Consider the following 27,553-nt stretch of genomic DNA (forward strand, 5'->3'; position numbering starts at 1 on the left):
CCGATATGCCATCCGAGCCTATCGGATTTTAACATTTTAGTAGAGTTATTAGCAACATCTTTTATTCGTACTAAAGATGATTTTTTTTTTTATTAATATTAAAGTTGAGTTAAAAGTTTAAAAGTAGATATTTTGATTAAATCCAAATGACATGAACAATTTACAGTAATTAATATTTTTGTGTTAAATAATTTATAAAAAATAAAATTAAATAAATGTAATTAAATTGAGATGAAATAACAAAATGAAAACTAAAACAAGTTAGATGGACTGTGTATGTATTTGGCCAAGATGTCATCAACATTAACCAACATGGATCGTAGTAAGTCATGTGAGACTGTTTTATCCGTAATTAAATATATCAAATTTGAGTTTTAAGTATGAAAAAATTATGTTAGAAGTATCATTCCTAAATAAACTTTTCAATTTGCAATTCAAATTCAATCAAAATTTCAATATAACCTCCGAACAGAAAATGAGAAATCAAACAAAAAGATATCAACATGAAACCCTACTTTTATGTGGTATATTATCTTACACGTCATTGTTAGAAATAGGTAACAAATTTGTGAAGGAGAAATAAAGAAAATAATAAATAATATAAACTATATTATATATGATGTGAAAGGTAGCTTTAATTAGAATCGAATGCTGTGGGCTATATACCACTTTATTTTCCTCCCTTTTCCACTATCTACACATTTTTAATTATTCTCCTCCTCCTGTTTTAATTTCCAAAAGCAGATATTTTTTTTTTTGAAAAATAAAAAGATATAAATATCCACGTTTTCTAATTTCTATACACAGAAAATCTAATTAATACAAAATAATGGAAAGATTGAGTGCAAATTATGTAGAACATTTTTAGCCGTTCGAGTTAATTGATTTTGTGGACCACTATATTTTTTGATGGGATTTTATGTCAAGAAATTAGGAAGATTTTTAGGGTGTGTTTGGTATGAAGGAAAATGTTTTCCATGGAAAATGTTTTCCTAGAAAATGTTTTCCTGGAAAATAAGTTGATTTTTGACTTCTTTTCTCATGTTTGGTTGGTGAGTATAAAATATTTTTCGGAAAAGATTTTTAGTGTTTGATTTATGAATGATTTTTTTTTTGAGAAATATCTTTTATTTTTACTAAGGTAGAAAATAATTTTTGAAATTGAAAATATTTTTTAAAAACAAACTTAAATTTTTTTGGGGGTGGGGGGGGGGGGGTAAGCGGGTGGGTTGAGGGTAGGGGTGAAAAATTGAAATTTTGAAGTTGAAAATATTTTTTAAAAACAAACTTAAATTTTTTTTTTGGGGGGGGGGGGGGCTGGTAGGGGGTGGGTGGGTGGCAGGTCGAGGGTAGGGGTGAAAAAATGAAATTTTGAAATTGAAAAATATTTTTAAAAACAAACTTAAATTATTTTTTTTTGGGGTGGGGGGGTGGTCAAGGGTAGGGTGAAAAAATGAAAATTTGAAGTTGAAAATATTTTTTAAAAACAAACTTAAATTTTTTTTTTTTTGGGGGTGGGGGGCTGGTAGGGGTGGGGTGGGTGGGGGGCTGGGTAGGAGGTGCGTGGGGGGGGGGTCAAGGTAGGGTGAAAAATGAAATTTTGAAATTGAAAATATTTTTTAAAAACAAACTTAAATTATTATTTTTGGGGTAGGGGTGGCGAGTAGGGCGTGGGTGGGTTGGAGGGGGGGGGGGATCGAGTGTAGGGGTGAAAAAATAAAAAATTGAAGTTGCAAATATTTCTTAAAAACAATAAAAAAAAATTTGATAGGGGGGCGGGGGGCGAGGGTAGTGGATGGGGGTAAAAAATAAAAAATTGAAATTAGAAATATCTTTTAAAAATAATCTTTAATATTTTTTTGGGAGAGGGTGGGGGTAGGGGTAGGGGTAAGGGTGGGTAAAAAAAATTGAATTTAAAAACAAGTTTTAATTTTTATTTTTTTTTGGGGGGGGGGGGGGTGGGTGTTGGTTTGAGGGTAGGAACAAAATAAATTGATTTTTTCAACAAAAAAATAATTGTAGTTTGAAGTTGGAAGAGAGGTTTGGAAAATGTTTTCCTTAAGTTTTGAAGGGAAGTCATTTTTCTTAAATTTGAGGAAAATGAGTTGATTTGAAAAACATTTTCCAAAACATTTAACCCAACCAAACATGAGAAAATTGGAAAACATTTTCCATAAAATGTTTTCCTTCATACCAAACACACCCTTAATGTGCGACGTTTTCCATAGAGGGCGGCTTAAGTAGGTTTATAGAGTTCTACATTGATAATTTTTTAAAAATAAAATATGCATAATATTTTAGGTGAATTTCACAATCAGTAGGAGAGGAAAGTCGTGGAAAGCTTCTCAAAGCATAATTCATATTTACTTTAACACATACTTTTGGAATTTGATGTGGTGTAATTCGAAAGATAAACTTGTGTAGGTCAAGATAATAACAACAATACTATATTTAGTGAAATTATACAAGTTCGATATGAGAAAGATAGTGTGTACGCGATCTTATTCCTATCTAGATTGTTTTCGAGAGACCGTCGACTCAAGTAAAATATATCAAAACAAGTAAGAGAGAAAAATATGGGGAAAAAAATAACATGTAATTATAAAATTAAAGTATACGAAAATAGGAGAAAAATAATAATAATATTAATTAAAAAAATTAGACAATGCACAACTACTTATCAACTTATGTTCATGCAAACATAGACCCGATATAAATAATACGTGTATGAATTTAAATTGTGATATATATTACTCATATAGCTAATCTGAAAATGACATATAAGAGATTTTTATAGATTAATTTCTTCTACCAAAATATAAATAATTACGTGTACGATTCCCTCTCTATTTTTCATGAAAAATAAGGGTAAATGAGTAGATAATGTTTTCTAGTAGAGGAAATTAGTCCATCATAATCCTTTGCAATTTAAATAATAAGAATAAGTCTAGAAAATTCTTTTATATTTTATTTGTAAAAATCTCTTACTTTTATTGTTGAAAAGGCAAACAAGTTCTACAAGTAATATTCGATATTGGATACGATGTCAAAAGGATTTGTCTTCTCTGTCTATTACACACTCGTTTTCTTAGCTACTCATCTCTACCATTCAACACCCCTATCGCCCCACTCCACCTTCACCATTCATAATATTTTTCTGAACTATATATAATTTGATTTTTATGTATCGAATATAAAAAAATAAATTAAATTTTCACTTATTTTTCATGATTTTTTTCTTTCTTACTAAACACCCGTTAAAAAGAAAATTATATTCATGTAAGAGTAAGGGGGAGGGGTGACCTGCTCCACTCTTAATCAGAAGTTTCGAATTCGAGGTCCTGAATATGAAGAAAATTCTTTTGACACTTTCAAAATGGACTCTACAGTGTATAATTCAAATTTAATCGAAGCTCTAAAACAGACATCAGACATTGGACGAAATTTCAAAAAACCAATAATTTAATGTAATTGGTTTAATTGATCTTGTGTTCTATCAATTCAATGTGAAAAAGGAAAGCTAAAGTTATGTATAAAGTTCCAAACATTCTTTTCTAGAGTTTAATTGTGTTTGGATTTGACAAGATAGATATCATCAACCATTGATATAGTGCAGCGAATTAAATTGCTCCTATTTTAATTTAAAATTTCAAATTTAAATTTTGAATATAAAAACTTTCTTTGTAGAACTTTTTGAATGAGTGGGTAGCGAGTTTGTAATACCCTAAATTCGATTGAGTTCACCTGATGGTTGGGACCTCCGTTCCTTTCGGAGTTTCTAATTTTAAAGTCTTCTTTTTCTTTACATAATTAATAAATATATGACATAAATTTAAATTAGTCGATATTCAATATAGCTACCAGCATGAAAAATAAAAAAAGTTAGTGACAAACCTTGAAGAAAATGTCATAACATGGGCTGCTGCATAAGATATGACTCAGAAAATCAGTAGCCCCATAAAAATTAGGAAATATCTATTTCAATTAGGAAATATCTCAAAATTGACCATTACTTAATGTTCTCGTGGTAATAAAAAAAATGGAAAAAAATAGACAATTCCAAAATAATAGTTGAACCATAATTGTCAGTAAGAAAAAAAAATATTAAAAAAAAATTAGTCATTCTTATTGAATTGTGAATGATATCTCAAAATTGACCAATACTTGATTTTTTTATTATTTTCTACTCCGTGTTTGATATCCATATTGAAGTCTAACTATATTTTTCGCATCAGGTGGAGTCCTATTTAGGGGTAAACTCTCCCTATAAAAAATTTATTCATACCTAAGGTTCAAACCCGGCCTCAGAAAAAAAAATATTAAAAAAAAGTTAGTCATTCTTATTGAATTGTGAATGATACCTCAAAATTGACCAATACTTGATTTTTTTATTATTTTCTACTTAGTGTTTGATATCCATATTGAAGTCTAACTATATTTTTCGCATCAGGTGGAGTCCTATTTAGGGGTAAACTCTCCCTATAAAAAATTTATTCATACCTAAGGTTCAAACCCGGCCTCAGAAAAAAAAATATTAAAAAAAAGTTAGTCATTCTTATTGAATTGTGAATGATACCTCAAAATTGACCAATACTTGATTTTTTTTTTATTTTCTACTTAGTGTTTGATATCCATATTGAAGTCTAACTATATTTTTCGCATCAGGTGGAGTCCTATTTAGGGGTAAACTCTCCCTATAAAAAATTTATTCATACCTAAGGTTCAAACCCGGCCTCTGATTAAGAGAGGAACAAATCATAATTATAAAAAATAGAAAATTTTAAAACAAGGGGAATCTTAGGTCAGTTGGTTGGCTAACTGAACTCCCACATTATTGACGAGGATTCGATTTCCCCACGTCGTAATTCCCTCCTCATTTTCCTAACGCAATTTTTACTTTTATTTTAAAAAGAGAATTTTAAAATAGCGATGAGACCATGATTTTCATATGTTTGTTCGTGTTAGTCTGTTAGATGTTAGAAAATGGAAAGATACTTTAAAAATGGGACAAGAAAAGTCATGCAAGTATTGCTGGGCATAAGGTATCAAAAATCGAATTATCGAATTAAATTGAAATTTTTAGTAATTTGGTATTCGATATTTGGGTATTCAGTGTGTATTCAATAGTAAAATTTTAAAATTATGGTATTCGGATTTGGATTTGGTATGAGACATTAGTACCATTTGGTATTTGGTATTTCCTTCCTGAATACCGAATTATAATTTACTTAATGAAGATCATGTAATAACATGCCCATTACTCATTAGTACAAGTTTCAAAAAGAAAGTTAAAGAATGAACATAAACAACACAAATACATGTTTTTTAGTTGTATCAATTTGTTTTTCTTGGTGTCTTCTTACGTATTGATCTTCTATTATATCGTGCCTACGCATAAAACAATAGGAATGATTGGAAAATAGTATTAACTTTGTAATACAATTGGCTACAACTTCAATACAGTATTACCAAATACCATACCAAATTGAAATTTAATTTACCGATTACCGAATTATCAAATTGAAATTTAAAATTTTTGATATTTGATATCTATTTTTAACTATCAATTACCAAATTAGCGAATCTGAAATTTGACAATTCCAAATCAAATACCGAACACCCACCCTACGTGCAAGATTTTTCATTCTTATAGAAAATTTGTAGAAAATGATAAAAATGTCCCTTTATTAGTATTCCCACCGTTCAATTTTATTTATCCACAGCACGCCACTTTAGAAATAATGATAAATATTAATGGTTTATCACAATATTCAATTTTGATATATAATCTTAAATCTATAGCACGCCACTTTAGAAATAATAATAGATATTAATGGTTTATCACAATATTTAATTTTATATATAATCTTAAATCTTGAAAATTGAGTTAGCGATAAATAATTAATATTGAATGTAAAATAAGAAAAAAAAAGTTTTTTCTTCTAATATCTTAGAAGTGATAAAATAAAAATTTATTTTGAAATAGTGGATAAGTAAAAGTGAATAGAGAAAATAGTAGATTTAAAGTAGTTATTTTAAGTATTACTGGAATAGTTTTGGTTTTTTTAAGTCATCAAAAGTAAATATTTATTTATCAAACTTTAATTGTTAAATTTAAGAACTATGAAAATTAAAAATATTTAATGAAAACTCACATAATTTGAAGGCATAATTTTTGCAGTTTATTAATTTTTGAACAATTTCTAGAGTTCAATGTAGTTTTAAGAGGTGTGATATATATATTATATTTTTTTAGATTTTTACAAAAATTATGATGTTTATGGTTAATTTTCTTTTCACAATTTCATCTGATAGAGATCAAAATATCCACCTCATGTTTTTTTCTATATTTTGCAAGATTTTTCATGTCGACTACATAAATTACCTTTTAAATTGGTTTGAATCGGATGGATAGATCAAAATGAATTGAGTACATATTATTAATTTATCTAAATTTAAATAAATCAGACGGTTATATTTTTTATGGGCTAATTTTACTATTATCATGTCAAATCAATGTAGGAAAATCACAATACATGAACCAATAATAGTCTGAAGGACCATATGTCTATTGTCTAATCATTTTAGATAACACTAAATGGTTGACACAGAGTTAGCTGATGCAATTATAATTTACCATCAGATCAAATATTATTTTAATATTACTTTCTTTTTTTATTTTTGTTTGTCATATTTAGACTTCAAATGAAGTACTTATTAAGAAAATAATAATTTACATGAGTATTTACTATTCTATTTATATTAATGGGAATATTTTGTGTTAAGTTTTTAAAAAATAATTTAGAAATAAGTACTTAATGTGTAAAGATTTTATATGGAAAAAAATTTATTTTTTTAATATATTAAAATTTATTTTTAAAATTGTGGACGAATAAATATGAACGGAGAGATTTTATTTTACAGCAAGCCAAGACACATTAATCACGTATAAAACATTTTGTGGATGGGAAAATACGATTAAATAAAGTTAAGTTTCCCAAGTGGATGCTTGTATTCTTGTCAAACCCCCACTACTTGTTGTCTGCCAGCATATATATCTCTTACTATTAACTTTGAATAAATTCAATAGTAATTTAATGGAGTCAATAACACATTTAAGAAATGGTTTTTAAAATTACAACTTGGAATAGTGTATTGATTAGCATCCAATATAATATGGTGTACGAAGCATTTTGTATTAGCAGAGTTTAGGAAAAGGCTATATTCCCATATTCGTAGGAGTGTGATATAGATAATCTATTCTATTGTTAGCATTAGTGATTGCTTTTATGGGTCGATTTTTATCTATAAATCACACAAAGATAATTTTACCGTTGCTCCAAGGTTCATCTTCTATACGGGGATATTATATATATATTTGCAAGAAGATTTATTTGACGACCTCCAACAAGTGAATGACAAAAGCTCTTTTTTTGATATTTTTATTCGATGTCTGATATTTATTTTGAGGCACTAGTGAATTTGAATTTGTACAAAAAATCTCATATTTATGGATAAAAATGCTCCATATAAGTTATAACAAAGATAGTTGTATATTTGTATGACTCGAACTCAAAAACTCTGACAAAGAAAGCGAAAGACATAAAAAAAACTATTAGAAAATTATTTTCTATTATTCTATACCAGTTGGCACCCAAAAAAAAAAATCTGCATATAGAATTATTTTTCTCTTTCTCGTATTGGATATCATTCCTGAAAATTGGAATGGTAAGGTTAAGTGCGTATGATAATTGTGAAGTTGGAGCATATAGTAGTATATATTCCCTCCAGTGACCTGATAGGATGATTGAAATCTCATCATTCTTAATTGAATAATTCGATTTCAAGTCCTAAATATGAAAAAAAATCATATTGAGAGTGTCGCCTTTAGAAATGAATCCTACAACACGTAATTCTTAATTAATCGAATTCTAATATAAATTTCTCCGTGATATAGTCTAAGTATCTTTACACTTTTAGAACCTATCATTTCTTGCTGCTCGTCAACTTTTTTATTCCTTTTATCTCCACTATCTTTATCGACAGTTTCGGAACTTATAAATTCTAGGTTAATAATTTTATTTTCAGATAGATATATTCCAAATTCTGAGTTCACAATAATCTCATTTTAGGTCAAGTGCACTCACACCGGATTTTAGGATAACCATTTAAGTCATCTTCGTAATGCATACAAATTTACAAGTCTACCCTCTTCAGAATAACTCTAGGCAAGCAATATCAGAAGTCAAACAAAATGTTATAAAAGTTATTTAAAAATGGATTGATGTGTAAAAAATATATTCAAAATAGATATAAATTAAACAATGATGTCCAAATCAGGTAGACATGAATTTTTTATGAATTTTTTTTGTTTTTTAGAGTTGAGTTATAGTTCAGGAAAACTCAAACAGGGTAAAGCCTAAAAGCGGAAGGCATATAGGACACATGTTAGGATAAGAGATTAGTGTATAGGACACATATTAGAATAGGAGATTAGTATATAAGTGTAGTATCGTCTTGCTTAAAAGGATTAATATTTGCAATGATAATAATTTTTTTCACTTTTAATAATTATTAGTAATAATATATCCTTGCTAAAAATCTTTCAGAAACAACCACTTTACCTTAATTAGCATCCACTGTCCTGTTGAAGAAGAAAAACAGTAGAAAATTTTCAGTCTATTTAAGGGAAAAGGTTGAAGTGAGAGAATAACTTACTAGACTCACTTCTATCTCATAAAATAAGAGGTTGTTTCGTTCAAAACAAATTGTTGAAACTCTAAAGATAAGTTCAAAATCCAAATATAAAAATATTCTCACAATCTCTGCTAAGAACATTTCTTTCTAATATATGAAGATATCAAAATATCGAAGAAAGGAATGTAAGGAAGCACTACATAGGTAACTAAAAACTTTCAAAAATTAACAGCTCATCGCCACACAGCTTTCTTTGGGTTCTTACGCAAAAGCTCATTCTTCATCTTCCTCGTCACCATCACCGCCAGCAGCCTTCTTGGCAGCAGACTTTTGGTTCTTTCGCTTCACTCTTCCTGGACGCCCGCCACCAAAAGGACTGGTTAGGGAGAAGTCAATGTGCTTCTGAGAGTCCACTCTCACCATGAATGAAGCAACATTCACCACTTGCCTTCCAACCCTGCAATGCAATTAATGTCAAGTTTGTTTAGTCTCGTTGAAATGCACACAAGTAAACAAAGAATCAGTAGTTCACAGAGCATATTATTTTATTAAATGTAAATGTGTCCATTCCAATATTTTGGAATAACCTGTAGGTACTTCGAACTAGGTATCCACCATTAGTATGGAGAAAAAACAAGAACCCCTACGCATGATTACTAAGGAACAAGATCTACTATGTACGGCTAAGAACACAGCTAACCCAAGATCTTGTAATCTAACAACACCAGACTAACCTACCAGTGCAAGAAAATAATGTGTATACAATCTTTCTACAAATTAATGAAGTTTTATAATGACTAGAATAAGCATTTGGCTCCTAGAAACCTCGCAATTCAAAGCACGCTAAAATACATCTCTGTTAACATATAAAAAGGATGATAATAAGTGAAATGGTTATACATATTCTGCAAAAAGTGAAAACCTAGTTGCAATTACAGTTTAATACATCAACCAAAGTTTGGTATCTTTGAGAACTAACACTAAAAAGAATTCACTGTGCCAACATCACTATCTTTATAGGTTCATAGAGAATAAATCATGCAATAACTTGCTTAAGGAAACATGTAATCTTGTTCAGCAATTTGTACTACGAATTCATATATTATTGTTGAGGGATATCTGTGGGGAATAAAGACACCTTCTAAACCTTAAAACATTTATATCCTAAATTAGATGCAAGTATTATAGTTCTTTCAACAAAACTATACAGGAATGGAAAAAATGAAAAGCACTTCCCAACATTCCCCTTATTGCACTTAAAGGAACACATTTCACGGCACATATTATTGTATTAGATGATAGGTTAAAAGGGATTCAGTTACAACTGCTGTCATCTACTTTCACAGAACACCTAAAAGGGGTAAAAAACAGCTTAACTATTTGCAATATGTGATGAAAACAATCTGTTTTTACCTGATATGCCTTTGCCTGATGAGCACTCTTGCGTGGTGAATTGACTTAGCCATGCCAGTCTTGAACACAAGGGTTTGCAGACGACGTTCAAGGAAGTTCTCGACAGTGAGTGCCAAGACATAATCGAGCTTGTTCTGGCTCTCATCCAACAATCCATATCTGTTCATCCTCCTCAAGAGAGCTTCACCTTCAAAAATACGACGTGGATCTTTCTCATCAAGGGTCAGAAGCATTCTTGCAGCATTCCTGATACGGCTCAAAGCATACTGAACTCTCCACAACTCCCTTTTGCACCTCAGTCCATACTCTCCAACAAGCTTCAACTCTGCATCCAACCTCTCCTTCTCATAAGGACGTCGAGGCTTCTTAAAGGTCTTCCCATCTGATTACCACAACAGAATAGCAAATAAACAAAGGCTTGAAACCATATTTCCTTTAGTGACATGGTAAATTCTGAACCAATCCCCAAAACAAAAAAACAGCCCAAAGAATTTTCCCAACTAGGCTGTCCAACATTTTTACAAAAATAGGCTTAAGATTTTACGGAGACTTAACACAGTTGCAGTTTAATTTAAATTGAAAGAAGAACCTACATTTGCTTTTAGAGAATTTCTGACAAAAATTGAACTTTAATTGTGGCAACTGTCACTTTAGCTGAAAATACCATCATATACAACCTAAAGGTCAAAACTGAAACGGAATAATTAGCTAGACCACTATATCTCATAGCTCAGAATAAGTACTTGCGAATAATACTAACAACCATCTAATTTTACAAGGAACAATTCAATAGGCATAATCAGGCCACAATACAAATAATCTGCATTATCTTACATTAGAAGTAACTATTATATAGAAACATAAACATCAATAGATCATGCTAAGCCTCAATCACACTAATTCATTCAGTCGATTCCGTTCCATTTGGATCCGTATCATTCTAATACTCAATTAATAATGTTAAGCTGGAGGTTGCTAACACTGTGAATTCTCCATATATTTACTAATCTAAGCAAACTAACAGAAATCCATACAAAACACCGAACATAATCATAAGAAATCTACAATGAGATCAAGGAGACTTACAGTTGCGGTAAAAGTTGACGTGCACCATGTTTACCGGTTGACGGCGCCGTCCTCAATCGGCGACCTGCTGAAATGAACTGAGAAATCAGCTAGGGTTAGAGAGACACTAGGGTTTGATAAGGAAGCGTGGCTGCTTATATATATATGTGAAGTCTCGTAAAGCCCAATACCTAAAATTCTCAAAGCTAATTTGGGTTGAAAATTTTTGGGCCCAAAATGTGTAGTGGATGATACTATTGGCCCAAATAGGGAATTACATAACTTCCTATTTCTTTTTTAAAAAATTCTCTTTATTTAATTAGAATAACTTGAAAATTAATCAGTATCAAATTTTTATTACTACAGAAATTTTCATAAATTAATTATCTGTTTCTAAAAAACCAATCAATTGTGACTAAAACTGAGTGATAGAATGTAAGGGATAAAAACAATTTTTTAGCCTTCTTTGTCACAATTTGTGCCAACACATTTTTCTTTTTAATGGATCATCTTTCTACATTTAAAAACAATTCAATTTAAAAAAAATCATTTTATCATCAATGAGATAATACATAATCATACAAATATTTAAGGCTTATTTTAAATATTAATTTTAAAAGTATTTCTTTCTTTTTAATAATTCACATTTAATCAAATGGTCTCACGTAACTTAAGCCGGAGGGGAGGACTAATAAGGTTTATTTAAGGGCCCGTTTGGCCATGCGATATGGTATCATGATATGGAATCATGATATGGTATTATGATATGGAATCATGAGATGAAATTGAAGGTTTGTTTGGACATGCGATATGAAATTTTTGTGTTGTATATTTTCTTATAAACAAAAAAATCTCATAAGTTGTAAAACTATTAAAATAGCCTTAATTTTTTATTCAATCTTATCAAATAAATAAAAAATTATAAAATCGCATAATAAATTATTACAAAGTTATTTGTTCTCCACTTAAGTAATTGTTTTATCTAACTTTAATTTAATAAAAAAAATTGAACATAAATTGTAGTGTACTAGTCTTTAATATAATCCTCCCATATAGTACAAACAATTTCCTCACGTTGAACTTGCATTTCTCGATCATGTGACCGAGAAGACGAACCAACATTGTTACTTTGAGCCATTTGTTGGTCAATATCCTCCGCAACTATATATTCATGTTCATAGACCATAAATATTTCATCACTGCTTACACATAAAAATATAAATGTGCACTTATTAAGGCCATAAAATAAATTTATTAATGTGATTGAAATTTTACCTTAAACCAAGGCCAAAATCGAGTATTATGTCGAATTTTGGAATGTACACCAGTCATTTTTGGTTGTATAAATGTTGGTGCTATCTTACTAATTGCCTCGGCAACTATTTTAACATGCCGGTTAATTGTTTCAAGTGAATGTTGAAAAGTTTCACAATCGTGAGGTGTGAGTTAAAGTGACTATATGTGGGCGCGAATAATAAATTTTATGTCGGTGAGAATAATAAATTTTAAAAAATAATGATGTGACTATAAATTTTATTTACATATGGAAACAAATGGTTAGTAGATATAAATGTGGGGTTGTTTTAACAAAATATAAACTAATGGATCAAGTATTGTACTAAAATATCTCAAATCATGATATGAAATCACCATGTAATTTCATATCATGGTTTTTGGAGAATATGATATCACCTCTCATGATATGGAATCATGAGATGAAATCAGCGTAAAATCGCATGTCCAAACGCTGATTTCATCTCACGATACCATATCATGATATGGTATCGCATGGCCAAATGCCTACTAAATGATTTATTAAATTATATATTAGGCCAAATACAATACTAGACCAGATATTGTTTAGTATGGGTGGGAATGGTATGATATTGAAAACTTTGATTCAATATTTTAATTTTTAAAAATATTATACCTTTACTAAACATAATTAATTCGGTACGATTCCATATTTTTAAGTTTAAATTTCAGTTTTTTGTAGTATGATAAATTGGTAATCATAGTTCATTCGATTGACTTACACGTACTCATATAATAGAGAATTGTGACTTCAGCTTTTTAAGAAATGTTTCAATTATATCCGACTAACATCTTACACATTTATAAATATTCAAAAGGAAGTACAAGCGGTTCTCTTTGTTAATCAATAACATAAAAATGACATTCCAATCAAGAAAGAGTAGTCAAAATTTCAATATTAAAATGTATACCAACTAATATAGTTTCAAAATTTAGATTTCTGTATGATTATTTGTATATACCGTATCGTACCATGTCCACCCTATTTTCTAGTGATCATGTTATATGCTTGAAGGATAGTTTCCCTTTCAACACGTGAACTAAACAAACAATGACGAATTGCTCCATATTTAGTTGAAATAATGTAATTTACCCGTCAAGTTAGTTCTTGGAAACTTGGCATCCAGTCTCATGGACTTCCAACTAAATCCAGCACCAGATATTTCACATTATTCAAAAAAACAACTTAGATAACTCAATATGTGTGGAAGTTTCAAGATGATATGATAAAATACATGTTTAACTTTATTCAACAAATAGAACTTGGATAACTCAACAAGTGCAGGCATCTCGAGATATTGATTCCGCGAACATTATAAAGATGGTATACTTTTAATAGTTGTTAAAATACAACATGAGATCTTGCCTCTTCTGATATCAACTCCTTTTCTGAGCTTCCTCCACACTGCCTCGCAACAAAGTTATGACTTGTGCTGGATCTGGAGCTCCAAACACTGAACTTCCTGCAACTATGCAGTTTGCTCCAGCTGATGTTGCTGCCTCAATGGTTGAAGGTCCTAAACCACCATCCACCTGAATCACAATAGCTCATATGAATGATAAACCGACTTTATCCAGCATGCTCTTTGAAAAAGTGAGTGTTAAATCCAGTATGGTTTGACAACATGATAACTCAAGAAATGGGAAATGCACGAGGGAATGGTACATGAAAACATGAAAAAGTCAGAAATCTAAAACAAGAGCTAAACCATCAAGAAACAAAAGCTCACCTCGATATCAAGTGATGGATACTTTTTTCTGAGAGTGCGTACCTAAAAATTGAAAGTGAGGCTCTTTAAGTTATTATGCAGAAAATGATGAATGATATCCAATTTCGAGAATGCCAAATTGTGTTCTCACCTTATCCATCATCTCTGGCATAAACTTTTGTCCACCAAAACCAGGCTCAACAGTCATAACAAGGACCAGTTCGACAGAGTTTTCACCATCAAGCTGTAAAATATACATGCAAACTGGTGTATCATGACAGGTATTTTTGAAGATATCATTAAGTTTGTTCTTGTTTCACTAACAGCAATGGCTACAAGTGATTTCCTTTTCAAAACTATGTTATATTCTTAGTTCACAACAAGGAGAAGTTAACGTATTAAATCCTGAGTAATTCGCCAATAAAACTAATAAAATGTGATAATGAAGAACTACCAGTGGGTACACTTCTTCAATTGGTGTACCAGGCTTCAAAGAAACTCCAGGTTTCATGCCCTTTGACTTTATCTTTTGAACAAGCTCTTGCCAATTATCTGCAAAGAGTAATACCTTCTAAGTAACAGAAATGAAAGTTAATAATGACAAAGTCCTCAGAAATCAAAGATAAAATGTTTTACGAAAATGTTGTCCAGTTTTCAGGTTTTGGTTGCATTAACCTATTACTAAAACAATTTGCCAACCAAAATGTTTCACAACAAATTAAACAGAGTAAAACAACTCAATGTATTTAGGGCACGAAACAAATTTATGCAACGATGTTCCACCACCAATAATACAAAACACTGACATGCAATATGTCCCTTATTGAGCCTTTTGGACAAACTACTCATAGTTTATACCCTAGTCCCATCATTTTCCTATATCACTGAAACAATTTTATCACATTATAGTGAACAGCTACTAACATTAACTTATCAAATGCCAAAAGAGATTCTCCCTCAAATACTTTATAGATCTAGAGTGCAAAGTAAACCCCACCTCTAGATGCCTCAACATGGAAAGTAAAGCCTGAGGCCCCAGCTTTGCCTAGAGGTTCAACATAATCAAGGGGGTTAGTGACCATTAGGTGGCAGTCTAGATATGCCCTGTAGAAATTTAGAACAACGGTTAGAACAACTTCATTGTACGATAAATAAATTATGGACAAGAAAAATAAAGTTGAAATAGGGCACTCATGAAACCATACTTTGTATGCTTTCTGAGACTCTCGATAATTGGAGCACCAAGGGTAAGGTTTGGGACAAAGTGACTGCAAAAGAGACAGGTGCAAAAATAGTATTACAGTGCCTTTTGTGTTTAGAAATATGAAAAAATCCAATGAGCATAATTTTCAATCAATTATCCACCCATCATTTTAGCATGCATACAACCAGAACTTGACCTGAATATCTGACCTACCCGTCCTGCAATGCACAAATACAACATTCAGTAACTGCTGATGAATGAAGTGCCTAATGGAACAATTTTCAACAGCATTTTAAATCTATACTTATTGAGCTAAAGAAGAGAAGACTGAAGATATCACTAATAACACAATCAAAGCAAAAGCAGATGAAGCACACTTGGCATAGAATTCCAGACCAATCGATAATCCAGTTTGAGGAGGTTACGATCGATTTAACAAGTTCATTGTGCTGTAGAGTCACATCAAACAAGAGGAATTGGTACAACTACCTAGTTTATCCTGGAGGGATAATTTCACATGATATGGGCGGCCTCAAAAACAGAACTGTACCTAAATAAAGAAGGTAGTTAACCACTTTTCTTTAAAATTGAAAGTCCAGATGTTATCAGAAACCTCTGTAATCTTTACTTAGTAAAATGAAATATCATCTTCTTATTTTAAAGTACAATAAACCTTCTTAACTGTCATTATATAGTAACTATGAAGTCTCTTTCTTGATAAGCAAAAGATATTTCATTAAATGGACCAAGAAGGTCCCAAAGTATAACATGTCATCATTAAAGCTGATTATCTCCCAGTCTTCATGTAGACACTCCAAATATGTCACATAGCTTATAATTGCCCATTATTTGTTGAAAACTGAAGGGGAAAAGTAATGCAGGAATTCAATAGCTTGGCAAATTCTTTACACCAGCTTGTCAACACCATGTTTCCACTTCGTTTTCCTGATACTCAGTTACAGAAGAGATCATGTGGTCCTGCATTGTCTTTTAAAACCTAGCTAAAATCAAGACTTCCAATCACAAAAACACTAAGTAATTTCTTATCATCTGTCCTAGCCTTGGTGGATAGAGTTATCTGGTACTTGTTGTTGGCGAGAACCAATAAGTATCAAGTATGTCATGGAATTAGTCAAGGTGTGTGAAAGCTGATCCAGACACCACAGTAATCAAAAAACCAGTCCACTATGCATCACTCTCAGATTATTAGGCAGAGCTCCATGAATCCTCAGTATTGCTCAGTTGCCCACCTCTATTCATGCAATGTTAATAACAACTGACATTTAAACTAAATCTGCTCCTTAAATTTCAATCCAAAGATGGAGAAAACAAGAGCGAGCTAATACATACAAGAGCTAAAAAAGTTTGGAAAAAAAAAAAAAAACAGTAGCAACAAGACAGCTTGGGGAAAAAATGCTAGAAAGAGGAAGGAGCTTTACCATGATGTCCATGTGCAGCCAATCGGCACCACAGTTGAGCATGCGCTCTGCTTCAGATGCCAAATTAGCAAAGTCTGATGACAGCATCGAAGGTGCTATGATTGCCTTCACCATCTTCGTCACTTGCTAATAAGAAATCAAACAAATATATGAATCAGTTGAGGAATCTAAAGCTACGGTCGAAAGACTAGAAACGAGAATCTCATAGAAGCTTCCTATATACCTACCGGCCGTAAAATTCTCCGTTCAATCAAAAGTCCGGCGCCGGCGTAGATAGTAGTCGTATCTCTCTTTTCGGTCGACTGAGAAAATTTGTAGCACTAAACATATATTACCCTTCTACCTACCATTTAACTTTATGCCACTAGTGATTTGTGTAAATCAAAATTTTAATCTAATAAAAAAATATTATTAATTTATTAATATTGGGTTTTGAGTTAATGATTCGATATTCATAGATAATTTTATAAATTTTCTTGTAGAGTGTTTTGTCTTTCGATTAGTTCGATTTTTTTATTTTTTTTATTTTAGTTTATGCTTAAATTGATAACTCAACAAAATTATCTTAAAATTGTTTTGTTCCTAATGAAATAAAAGTTAGAGTTTAAATAGAATTATATTCTTATTTTCTGCAATTTTATCTTTGTAAGATATCCAATTTCTCGAATAACAATCTTTTTCATAGAAATTTGTTGCATATTCGGTTAATAAACAAGTTGTTTCAACCGTAAAAATAAAATCGAATGCATTTTCAATTAATAAATTTTAAAAAAATTATAATAAGATATTTTTTTATAACACTTTGTTATTTCACCTAAATATTTTTTTTTTAATCCTTATAGCACCTTTTATCAAAATTTGAAGTCTAGAAATTTACGAGGTTTTATCCTTGAAAAATCATTTATAAAATTTGTTTGTTTATTTCTATTTGTAGCATTTATCTCATTTTAAGGAACTTGTTTATACTCTATCAATTGGCCTTTTATTTAAAATTAGTTATGCTTGTTAATATTACAAAAAAATTGAAGTGTCAAAACCTCTTAAAACACCTATAATAGTAGATTGTTCAAAAAATATTTTGACTAAAAATCAACCTTATATTATAATAATCAAGTTGAATTCAACTCTTCTGGTTTGGTCACCAACAACTCTAGACTCATGATCTTTTTTTGTTTCCATTCAATATCTCATATCGTTGAGGTTCAACTAATTCTGACTTGAGCCAGAAAGTGCTACTTCCAAGAACAAAGCTCCCCACTAGAGGCAACTATATTCTCAAGATAAAATCCGATTCATATATTTCAAATCTTAGTCATGTCTCACTAATTAAACCAGCAAAATTGGTAAGTGACATCATACCTAAGTTGAATTTTAATATATCAGACTTTGCATAAACATATACTATCAATCAATAATCTCATCTCAATCATCCAAAAGCAAACATAGTAACCATTTTAATTAACTACAACATATGGATAGTAAAATCCTTTCTGATAGACTATTTTCACTTTAACATATCCTGTCCTGTTTCTACTGATGAAATAAAGATCTGATCACTATAATAATCCAAAGATGAAGTATTCTAAATTAGATTAATAACTATATCTAGCACACCTAACAAAGGGTAGATCAAATGTTTTCAGCTCATCAATCCATCAGTTATATAATCATTTTACCAACAGACTTGATCTAACTTCAAATGCAACGCGACGTTAATATCTCAGTTGAAACTATGGCTTCTCTTCATCTGATTGAGGACAAGTTGGTTCTGGAGAGGCCTCAGCATCAACAAAGAACTCCTCTACTGAAAAGAAAAGGAGAAAAAAAGACCAAATCAAGCTAATGCAAGCAAACATAAGAACTCTAGTCTGCATTTCATTAACAGTGTCATAATAACGAAATGAACTGTATTTCGCAGAAAACAGATATTCCCGAAGAGAAGTGTGTGGAGATGCAGAAAGTCACATGTATCAATGTTTTGCATCTAACTTATGAGCCAGTCAGAAACTTGCAATTGAACAGTAATGCAGAAGTAAATATTCCATGTTGACTGGAAATGTAGCAAATGAAAGCCAGAATGCACGAACAAAGATCAGAAGTGAGATGCCAAACAAAGCTACAATGGTCTAATGTAACGAAAGAAAATTTTAGAGTAAAAAAACAACAGCATTGTGTTTCTGAAAATTTTAGTAGGTGGCAGTGGGTTGCCTTGTTGTCTGTTCATATTCGTAGTCGTAGTATTGCTCATGTAGTTTCTTGTCCTTTGATTTCTGTTGCTATTTATCGTTATCATATTGTTTCGTCATAGTTACCATTCTGTTACTATCTGCTATGTTTGTTATTACTTGTACTTCCATTACTTCTTTTTTGGGACTGCTTTGGACATTTTTTCATTGAGACAAGGGTCTATCAGAAACAACCTCTCTACCTCTAAGATAAGGTTTGCGTACACTCAACCTACCCCAGAGCCCAAAGCCCAGACCCCCCTTTGTAGGACTACACTAGGTATGTTGTTGTAAACACAACATCGACATTGCATCTAATAACTTTGGCTAAAAACAACAGACAAGTTGAGATCCTTAAAGCTAAAATATTTTGAACATCTCTGCAGATTATGATTCAAAGCATACCATTCGATGAGCAAGAAAGTAAAAGCTCTCACCTATATCATCTTGCTCAGGAGAGTCAAGTAGAATATCTGAATCAGAAGGCAAATATGCAGAACCAGGATAGTTCCCAAGAGGTCCTAGATCTGTAATTATATTGAAGCAAAAATGAACATTAATCAGAATAAAAGAGGAATAAATTATCAAAAGGAAGAAAAAAAGAAAGGAATAGGCGCGCATGAGAAAGGTGATAGAAAATTTTAGAAACCTGAGCAGAATAACAATCCATAAAAAATCATCATTGAAGAAGAAACCCATGCAAATTATTGTACTCACTACTAGTACCACTGCAACTATGTCTTTGTAAGTCTTATTTTCCAATACATATCATATATGTAATTACACTCCTGTTATTTTCTTGAGCCGAGGGTCAATCGGAAATAACGTCTCTACCTCCCAAGATAGGGGTAAGGTCTGCGTACACACTACCCTCCTTAGACCCTACTTGTGGGACTACACTGGGTATGTTGTTGTTGTTGACATATCATACATGTAATTTGTAAATATAATGAACTTTTAGAGAATCACACCTTATTCCCTGGAAAAGAATACTGTGATGCAACATTTTTGCAGTCTCTTAGTCTGGTCTGCCTATCCATACCACTACATAACAATAAACAAGTAAAACCATACTAGAAGTCCTTGAAAAGTATGTAGTTAATCGAAAATAAAGGTCTTTGACGAGTATGAATGTAAATCACCACAGGCTGGCCACCTATATCTATCCAGGCATAGGGCATACTGATCAGTGCACCAGAGACTAGTCTATTTTCCTGTCGAATGGATCTCCTTTTGACCTAACGAAGTCCACAGCTGACTAGAAATAAATATCAAGTAGAATTCTGTTGCTGAGCCCAAAACCTATAAGCATTTCCTGAAAAACTGAAGAAAGACGGCTTCCCCGAGATTGCTCAAGATATTTTTGTCTCTAAGGTGGAAGGAGGCACCAATCTGAAAACTACTAAAAGTTTTCTGAAAGCACAATACAGAGATAAGATATCTAGGACCAGACAGTTCAAAACCTCAATAGCGTCTAGTAGTAAAGATGTTTGCATTATTAGAGATAAAGCAAGACCCTTGATAGAAGTCTAGAACTGTGATAATACATGAAAAGCATAAGGTTTCAATTGTGGACAATATGATTTTTTCCCACACGAATGTTCCTACTGAGCTTAGAAGTACACTAAATATGTATACACTTATTATGCTACCTCAGAAATTAAATGTTACAGTGTGCCGTAATTGACTATTAACAAGAAAGTTCATATATGAAGTACTGCTTAGTGCTTAATGGAGTAACTACCATGAACTTCATCTAGTGTTCCAGAAGAGTAATGCAGAGTAAATTTCCCATTTTAGGCTGATGGACTTAATTTGTAATACTACAAACCAATTGATTGGATTTTTATGTGAGTGTCGTTCACTCTGCTATTATGAATTGTCAAAAAGAGCCCATGGAAATAAGACAGTAACAAAGTTCTCAAATCTCACAACATCAAAGGAAGCACCAAAGGAGTGGGAGGGGGATTGGACCACATTGCAAATTAATGCTAAATCTTGCTTTCTAGTTACGAGCAGTGATAACGTTTGAGTTGTGCATAAGTTAACTTACCTCCCAAGTTCGACAGATCTGCTGTTAGATCTGAGAGACTAAAATTCCAAGGAATCTGAGCCAAAGATCTCAGTGAATCCCTAGAATTACCAACACCACTATCTGGTGGTAGTTGTAATCCTACTGAGCTCGCTACATCAGATGGAAAAGCAGCATCAAGGGCTGAGGTGTCAACTCCCATACCCGAAATCTCTGAAGCAGTAAAGGGAAAATGGCCGCTGGAAGCTACTGATGTAGGGCTTACAGCCATATCTGACATGGCATTGCCAGGTGGAACAGCTGCTGCTACATCTGACACACTGGTGTCAATCACCATACTGTCAGCAGGGAACAATGTGTAAAGTGTCATTTGTCATGCCACGTCTCCTTCAACAAATATAAATATATTTTCATCCCAGAAGCCCAAAGATATGTTCACTTCAACAATCAGCTTATTTAATCATCTTTAAAAAGAAGACAAGAACCTCATTTCCTTAACAAACTACGTATGGGCAACAACAAACAAGTATTAGGTTTGAAATATTCACATAAAAGCAACCTATTTCCCTAACCTACACTCATTTAAAACCAATATGGAACATCAATGCAATTTCAGTTCCTACTAACTCTGGGAAAGCGTGAATTAAATGTACTGGAAATAGTAAAATGGCAAATCTTTGAAAGCATGGCAAGTAAGATGCTGAGCAAACAAGTACCACAGCCACACTGGCTAACCAGAAAAGAATTTAGATAGCTCATAAATTTCTATTTTAGAATCAAAGAGGCCTACAATCCTAAACAAAAAAATATTCTCACTCGTTTCCTGAATTCATCCTCATCGGATGATAGTTTCCTGGTGCAGGCACACCATTAACCACATGACAGCTGGACATGCCCATTGGATCAAGATGAGGTTGACCTGCAGCTGGAACTGAAGGTTGCTGCAGGACGGGATATCCCATTGGTAAGTTGTTGACTGCACCGGAAACAAGTGGCAATAAATATAATGATAATAAAACTTAAAAAAAAGACTTATTTACCTGTTCTGAAAATAATATTAATCCCCATGCTATTCAAACAGCTTAATTCCAATTTGAAAAGCCATGTATCTCAATATTGAGGAAGAAAGCAAGTGCAGAGGGAAAGTTGAACTACATATTTTGTAAGAATTTATGTTGTATAAACTCTTTGTTTTTAAAAGGATGACTTATATTGTATAACTCTCAATATTTCCCCTCTACAGAGTGCCTCCATTTGGTCCACTCAAGAATGCAGGCGTTGTCCAAATAAAGTTATAAAGCAACACGAGTTTCTTTGCCCATTCCAAACCATTTAAAAGAGACATTATGCAGAAGAGACAAGCTTCTTCACTGATAAAGATTAGTACAGTTAACCCTCCACTACAACTGGTGGGGTACCTATCTTCTACATGTTCACAAAACGAAAAGATCGCAAAGGAGGACATAGAAAAGGATCAGTAATTGATGATTGGACAATCTCAACATTTCCAAATCTAATCCCGAAGCAGAACAATACAGTAATACTCGCCTTCATACAACAAATAAATTTACCTGGCATGGTACTAATTCCATTCTGCATTGGAGCCAACGGAACCTTTGGAGGCACAGGATATTTCATTAGATGATACTGATGCTCAAGCAAATGATTGAACAGGATGATTTGTTTCTTTAGTTTAAGCCTAATGTAGTAGGCCCGAAAGAAATCTGCATTTTCTTCTTCTAATTTTTGCCAAACTGTACACAATTTGAAAAGATATTAAAGTTAGAAACTGAAGATCTAGAGTGACCACCCAATAACCATAGTCATGAACCAGAAAACACTTGTTTATAATACATGTGAGACAAAGACAGCATATATAATGCAAGCAGACAGAATCATCAACTTCATCAGTAACTCATGTACCTACCTAGAGTTGTAAATCCAGGATCTATCCTTGCACGATTCAGAAGTGTTTTCACCACTTCATCCTTATTCATATACAATTGCAAGCACCTTTCAATCAAGTTTTGGACCTGCAACAAATATGTCATCATAAAATTAAAAGTCCCCAGTAAAACTTCCCAATGAATAATATCCAGGCAAAATAAAGAACTTAAAGACTGTCTTACTAGTTCAATATCTTCACGTGAAACTTTTCTGTTATCATTGCCTGATGCAGAAACAGAACCTGCATCAGCTACAGGTGTGTCTGCTGTATGGTTCTGCTGGTCATTGTGGGCCTCGTGAGAAGCCTGAATTGATGGTTTCTTTTCTGTGTTGTTTGGCTGCAGCTTTTTTTCTGCTTTGATCGGCTGCAGTTTTTTCGTAAAATAATAGAAGCAAACATGATTCCACATCTGAATAATAGCTATCCAACAGATATTCTTAACTAAAAACCATAAGCATTTCAGAATTTTAGAAAAAATTATTCTCTAATTATTAAGTATAGTGCATCAGTATATAATATCGTTAACAAATAGCAGCATTTCAACACTTCTAGAAAAATGATAGGCCACATTGCCAGAAGAATGCACATATAACAGCAAGAAATGAAATATCATAACACAGCAAAGGGAACTTCGCTGAAATACAGAATAACCTTGGTGGTCTTCATTTTAGCTCAACTCCAAGCACATTAAATATCTCCATGAAGCTCCAACATGTCACTGCTACAATTTGTATCTGTACTTCCAGTACTCTGCATATGGGAAGTTGGAAAACTAATCACCTGAGAATAAAAAGTACCATCAAATAAGAAGATACAAAAAATCACACGAACTCAACAACAGAGGGAAACTGAAAATTGAAAGTTTAGCATAAAGTTTCAGAATTGAGAAAGAAAATATCATTTTCTATGCAAGAGACTGATATATTTTAGGATAATGTATCAAGTCTAAAAAGAACCGTTGTACTCCCACTCCCCAGATTGAAACTGATACATGATACTTATCGAGTTCTATAGAACTTGATGAGTTAAACTGAAAAAAGAGAATTTATTCCAGACAAGGAGCAAACTATAAAAATATAGAAAGGAACCTATTACACTGGATAGTAAATGAATCCGATGTAACTTGCACAGAAATATCCCCTTTTTGGGCATAATATTATGATCCTTGAAGAATCTTCTTTTAGGATCTTGAGATAAGAACTTATTTCATACTTATACATATACAGTATACTAAGGAATATCAAAGTCATGGCTGGAAAAAATGCATTCAGATGGAGATACAAACCAAACTCTATTAGAGGTACCACTATTGTCATCCCCCAAGTTAATTTGTACACAACAGATAGACTACTCCAACTTTCTGAGAGTTTGAACTATTAATCAAGTACTGCAGCATTAAGGAGATACTTGGAGGAATGGTATAGTTGTTTCGGTGTGACCTATAGGTCATGGGTTCGAGCCGTGAAATCAGTCAATGATGCTTGCATCAAGGTAGTACCTACATCACACACCCAAGTAGCAGCCCTTCCCCGACCCTGCATGAATGTGGGATGCTTAGTGCACTGGTCTGCCTTTGCAGCATTAAGGTTCATGGAACATGAACTGCCACCCTATCGCAACAAAATGGTCATCTGTTCTGATTTCCCATCTTCCATTATATTCTACAAAGAGTTGTTCAGCCTATATTTCTTGTCTATTTTGTTCATTAAGCCCTAAAGCCTCAAGTAACAACTGAGTATCTCCAAAAAGTCTCATCCCAAAATTGTATGTGCTCCATACCTACTGGCTTCTTTTTTTTGAGATAAAGGTAACTACACCATACCTGCTGATTTAAATACTGAAATTACCTCGTTTACACTGTATAGTGCTCAAGCTGTACTATCTTCAAATAATGCAAGAACTAAGAAAATGGAGGAGCTAATACTGTTGAAAATGGAAAACTGATTTGAAGAATACTACAGAGAGATTGGCTTCAAAAAAAGTCTCCTTATTTTTTCTCTGTCCACTGTTTACAACCTGTCCAGATCTGGATTCTACACTGTAGGAGCAATTGGAAAGGGACACTAGAGAGAAACACTATCCTAGAAAATTTATATTTCTCATGTAATTTGGCTCCTTCAAAATCTCAGATGCTTATCTACAGAGACCCTAAAAGTGAAAATCCATACAAACAAACTCTAGCATCAGCAAACCATCACATTAATGAGATTAACATACCATAACAAAGAATCCTGAAAAAAGTTATAAAAAGAATCAACTCATCAAAAAATTCTCCACAAAAGGTTAAGACTTTTCTACAGAATGTGTGACTTTAACTCACAGAAAAGATTAGGTCTTTTCTACCAAATGCTTGACTTTAATAGGAATCCATAAAGTCTTTAATCAAATGCTTAACTGCCGAAAGCAGCTCTGATGGTATAAGAAATCAAAACAACAATCCGCATTTCATTAAAAGTAATTCAATCATCATCTAATAGGCAAAAATAAAGATACCTACATTGCAAGAGCCTAGTACAAGACCTCCAGCTTGACATAATAGAAATTACATAGTACTAATAGATATTATCAGCCTCTCTACCTCCTCGGAGGTAAGAGTAAGGTCTGATACACTCTACCCCACTTGAGGAATTACACCGCTTATGTTGTTGTAGTAGAAATTATCAAAGATCTCAAATCTAGTAGCACAAAAGTTGCCATTTTTCCAATCAAGATTATCTTTTTCCAGAAAATCAAGACTCTGGGGTTATTCAAAAATCACTCAGTAACACACAACTAACCATACAAACACCAATCTGACAAATCCCTAACAAGGATTCATACATACAACAACTTGGTATTATGAGCTAAATCCCTAAACTTAAAAAGAGTAACAGCAGATTCAAACACCCAATTCAGAAATGACACAAAGTATGCAAATAAAACATCTAAAAAAATCAAAAACATAAACCCCTAAAACCCAACTCAAGAAATGCTTGTACAGCCAAGAGAAACCCAAAAAGACCAAACCTTTGCCTTGAAGGTGGCTAACTGAACCAACCCTTTGTCTTACAGTAACATCTATTGAACAAAGTGCCAGCAAAATTTGAACTTGCTAGAAAAAATTGGAAAAAAAAAAACAGCAAATCTGCAAGAAAAAAGAGTCAAGAATCAAGGCTAAAGAAGATTAAGAAGAGAAAAATCAAGTCTTGATGGATTTTTTGGCTTAGAAGAGTCAAAGAAGAGGAACAGTTGAGGAAGGTTTATGAAGGAAAATTGTGAAAAAAAATGGTTTATGAGAGTTGCTTATTGGTGCTTTTGTTCAGTAAAGAAAAAATAGCAATGGAAAAATGCATTATACCGCCAAACATAGATTCAATAATACCATTACATTATTTTATTCTAATTTGAATTCAAAATGAACAAAATGCCCTAAAATTAGAAAATGCTATAATAATTTGTATATAATCCAAATTTGAAATAATACGTCGATTATTATACCTTATACATCATACCAAACGATTCATAATTGAACATAAATCGAAATTATGTTGAACTGTGTGATCATGGGTCAATCACGTGGAAATTCTTTTTGATATGAGAGTCGATTTCATGACATTTGTCTGCTCTGATATCATGTTGAAGTGTGTGACTCATCTAAAAACTTAAATTATTAGAAAAAAACATATTTTTATTATTTAATTATATTTTCAACGGCCTTCTTTCAAGACTTTGTGTTCTATACTTCTATTGCCATTATGGTTAATAGTGTTATTACAATGAAATACAATTTTCATTTCTGAATATATATTTTTTTTTAGTTAAAAGAGAAATAATGAACTCTCACTTTTTATTCAACTTTTTCCAACAAAAATATATTTTATTTTTAATGAACTCATCTCTCACTTTCAACAATTTTTTTATTTTTATTTTTCAAATTAGGAAAAGAACAAAATATATGACAAAATTTGAGACCAATTTTTATGTAACATGCACTTGTAGAGAAGCTGTCTGGGCATACATGAACATCACAAAGAAAAAAAAAACTTTATGAATGCATACTTTTGGGTCCCCAAAGAGACACAAAGTTTATAGTGCAAAAACCCAAATTGTTGCCTCTTTTTTTCTATTTTTTTTTTTTAAAAAATATATATTTTTCTCTCTGCAAAACAACAGTACAGTATAAGGTACAAAATATAAAGTTTAGATAATATTTACATCAGTGTAATATTGATAAACAGTTATCTACCTTCGGTGTTTATATCAAATTATATATATAATGTTATCATAGTTAAATGATATTAATGAAGTAAAAGTGCATGCTTATTATTGTTAAGAGCTAAATAGTTGTGTATTTGCAAATACATGTATCTATTGATTTAATGTCAATATTAGGCATAAGGGTGAATAATTTTTTGCGTGTAATTGTTGACTATCATACTAGACTTGTCATAAATAATTGGACCCCATGTGTATTCAAATTGGAATTAGTCGTACAAGTGATTTTTCAAATACTAACTGACTATATAAG

At 32.0% G+C, this 27,553-nt stretch overlaps 4 protein-coding genes across 6 annotated transcripts in view; all 4 read right to left on the reverse strand.

Moving 5' to 3' along the window:
- The window catches only part of LOC125830748 (probable serine/threonine-protein kinase PBL3), a 253,789-nt gene extending 253,031 nt beyond the window's left edge, over positions 1–758 (reverse strand). The window contains exon 1 of the mRNA XM_049509917.1: positions 750–758. The gene's annotated coding sequence lies outside the window, so the exon portion shown is untranslated. The remainder of the gene's footprint in view (positions 1–749) is intronic.
- A 7,998-nt stretch (positions 759–8,756) lies between these two features.
- Positions 8,757–27,553, reverse strand: part of LOC125830831 (40S ribosomal protein S9-2) — a 396,173-nt gene continuing 377,376 nt past the window's right edge. For both annotated transcript variants that reach the window (XM_049510007.1, XM_049510006.1), the window contains exons 2-4: positions 11,197–11,273; positions 10,111–10,492; positions 8,757–9,154 (exon numbers count right to left, since the gene is read on the reverse strand). In XM_049510007.1, the coding sequence (XP_049365964.1) occupies positions 8,971–9,154; positions 10,111–10,492; positions 11,197–11,224 (594 nt within the window). In that variant the 5' untranslated portion in view covers positions 11,225–11,273 and the 3' untranslated portion in view covers positions 8,757–8,970. The remainder of the gene's footprint in view (positions 9,155–10,110; positions 10,493–11,196; positions 11,274–27,553) is intronic.
- Positions 13,631–17,091, reverse strand: LOC125830834 (ribulose-phosphate 3-epimerase, cytoplasmic isoform-like). The gene is made up of 9 exons (XM_049510010.1): positions 17,069–17,091; positions 16,842–16,967; positions 15,616–15,620; positions 15,404–15,466; positions 15,196–15,302; positions 14,653–14,750; positions 14,350–14,442; positions 14,220–14,261; positions 13,631–14,022 (listed from the first exon to the last, which is right to left on the reverse strand). The coding sequence occupies exons 2-9, from the start codon at positions 16,953–16,955 to the stop codon at positions 13,867–13,869; spliced, it is 678 nt and encodes a 225-aa protein (XP_049365967.1). The 5' UTR covers positions 16,956–16,967; positions 17,069–17,091; the 3' UTR covers positions 13,631–13,866.
- Positions 18,314–26,328, reverse strand: LOC125830828 (uncharacterized). 2 transcript variants are annotated; one of them, XM_049510003.1, is made up of 9 exons: positions 26,053–26,328; positions 23,698–23,826; positions 23,228–23,410; positions 23,026–23,131; positions 22,670–22,852; positions 21,915–22,074; positions 21,120–21,436; positions 19,504–19,593; positions 18,314–18,642 (listed from the first exon to the last, which is right to left on the reverse strand). In XM_049510003.1, exons 2-9 carry the CDS (start codon positions 23,710–23,712, stop codon positions 18,572–18,574), a joined length of 1,125 nt encoding a protein of 374 aa, XP_049365960.1. In that variant the 5' UTR covers positions 23,713–23,826; positions 26,053–26,328; the 3' UTR covers positions 18,314–18,571. The 2 variants fall into 2 exon arrangements, with proteins under 2 accessions (XP_049365960.1, XP_049365959.1); XM_049510002.1 differs by having other exon boundaries at positions 18,314–18,645.

This window comes from Solanum verrucosum, unplaced genomic scaffold (genome assembly GCF_900185275.1).
Source record: "Solanum verrucosum unplaced genomic scaffold, falcon-dt-bn FXZP01000154.1, whole genome shotgun sequence".
In the NCBI taxonomy this organism is placed as follows: domain Eukaryota; kingdom Viridiplantae; phylum Streptophyta; class Magnoliopsida; order Solanales; family Solanaceae; genus Solanum; species Solanum verrucosum.

Coding starts and splice junctions, on each gene's coding strand:
- LOC125830828 (XM_049510002.1), bottom strand. Junction 22,075..22,669: donor TGGAATTAGTACCATGCCAG/GTAAATTTATTT, acceptor TTTCCGGTGCAG/TCAACAACTTACCAATGGGA. Junction 21,437..21,914: donor AGGATGAATTCAGGAAACGA/GTGAGAATATTT, acceptor CCCTGCTGACAG/TATGGTGATTGACACCAGTG.
- LOC125830834 (XM_049510010.1), bottom strand. CDS start 16,955: ATGGTGAAGGCAATCATAGCACCTTCGATGCTGTCATCAGACTTTGCT. Junction 15,303..15,403: donor AGTCTCAGAAAGCATACAAA/GTATGGTTTCAT, acceptor AAATTTCTACAG/GGCATATCTAGACTGCCACC. Junction 14,262..14,349: donor TGCCAGAGATGATGGATAAG/GTGAGAACACAA, acceptor TTCAATTTTTAG/GTACGCACTCTCAGAAAAAA.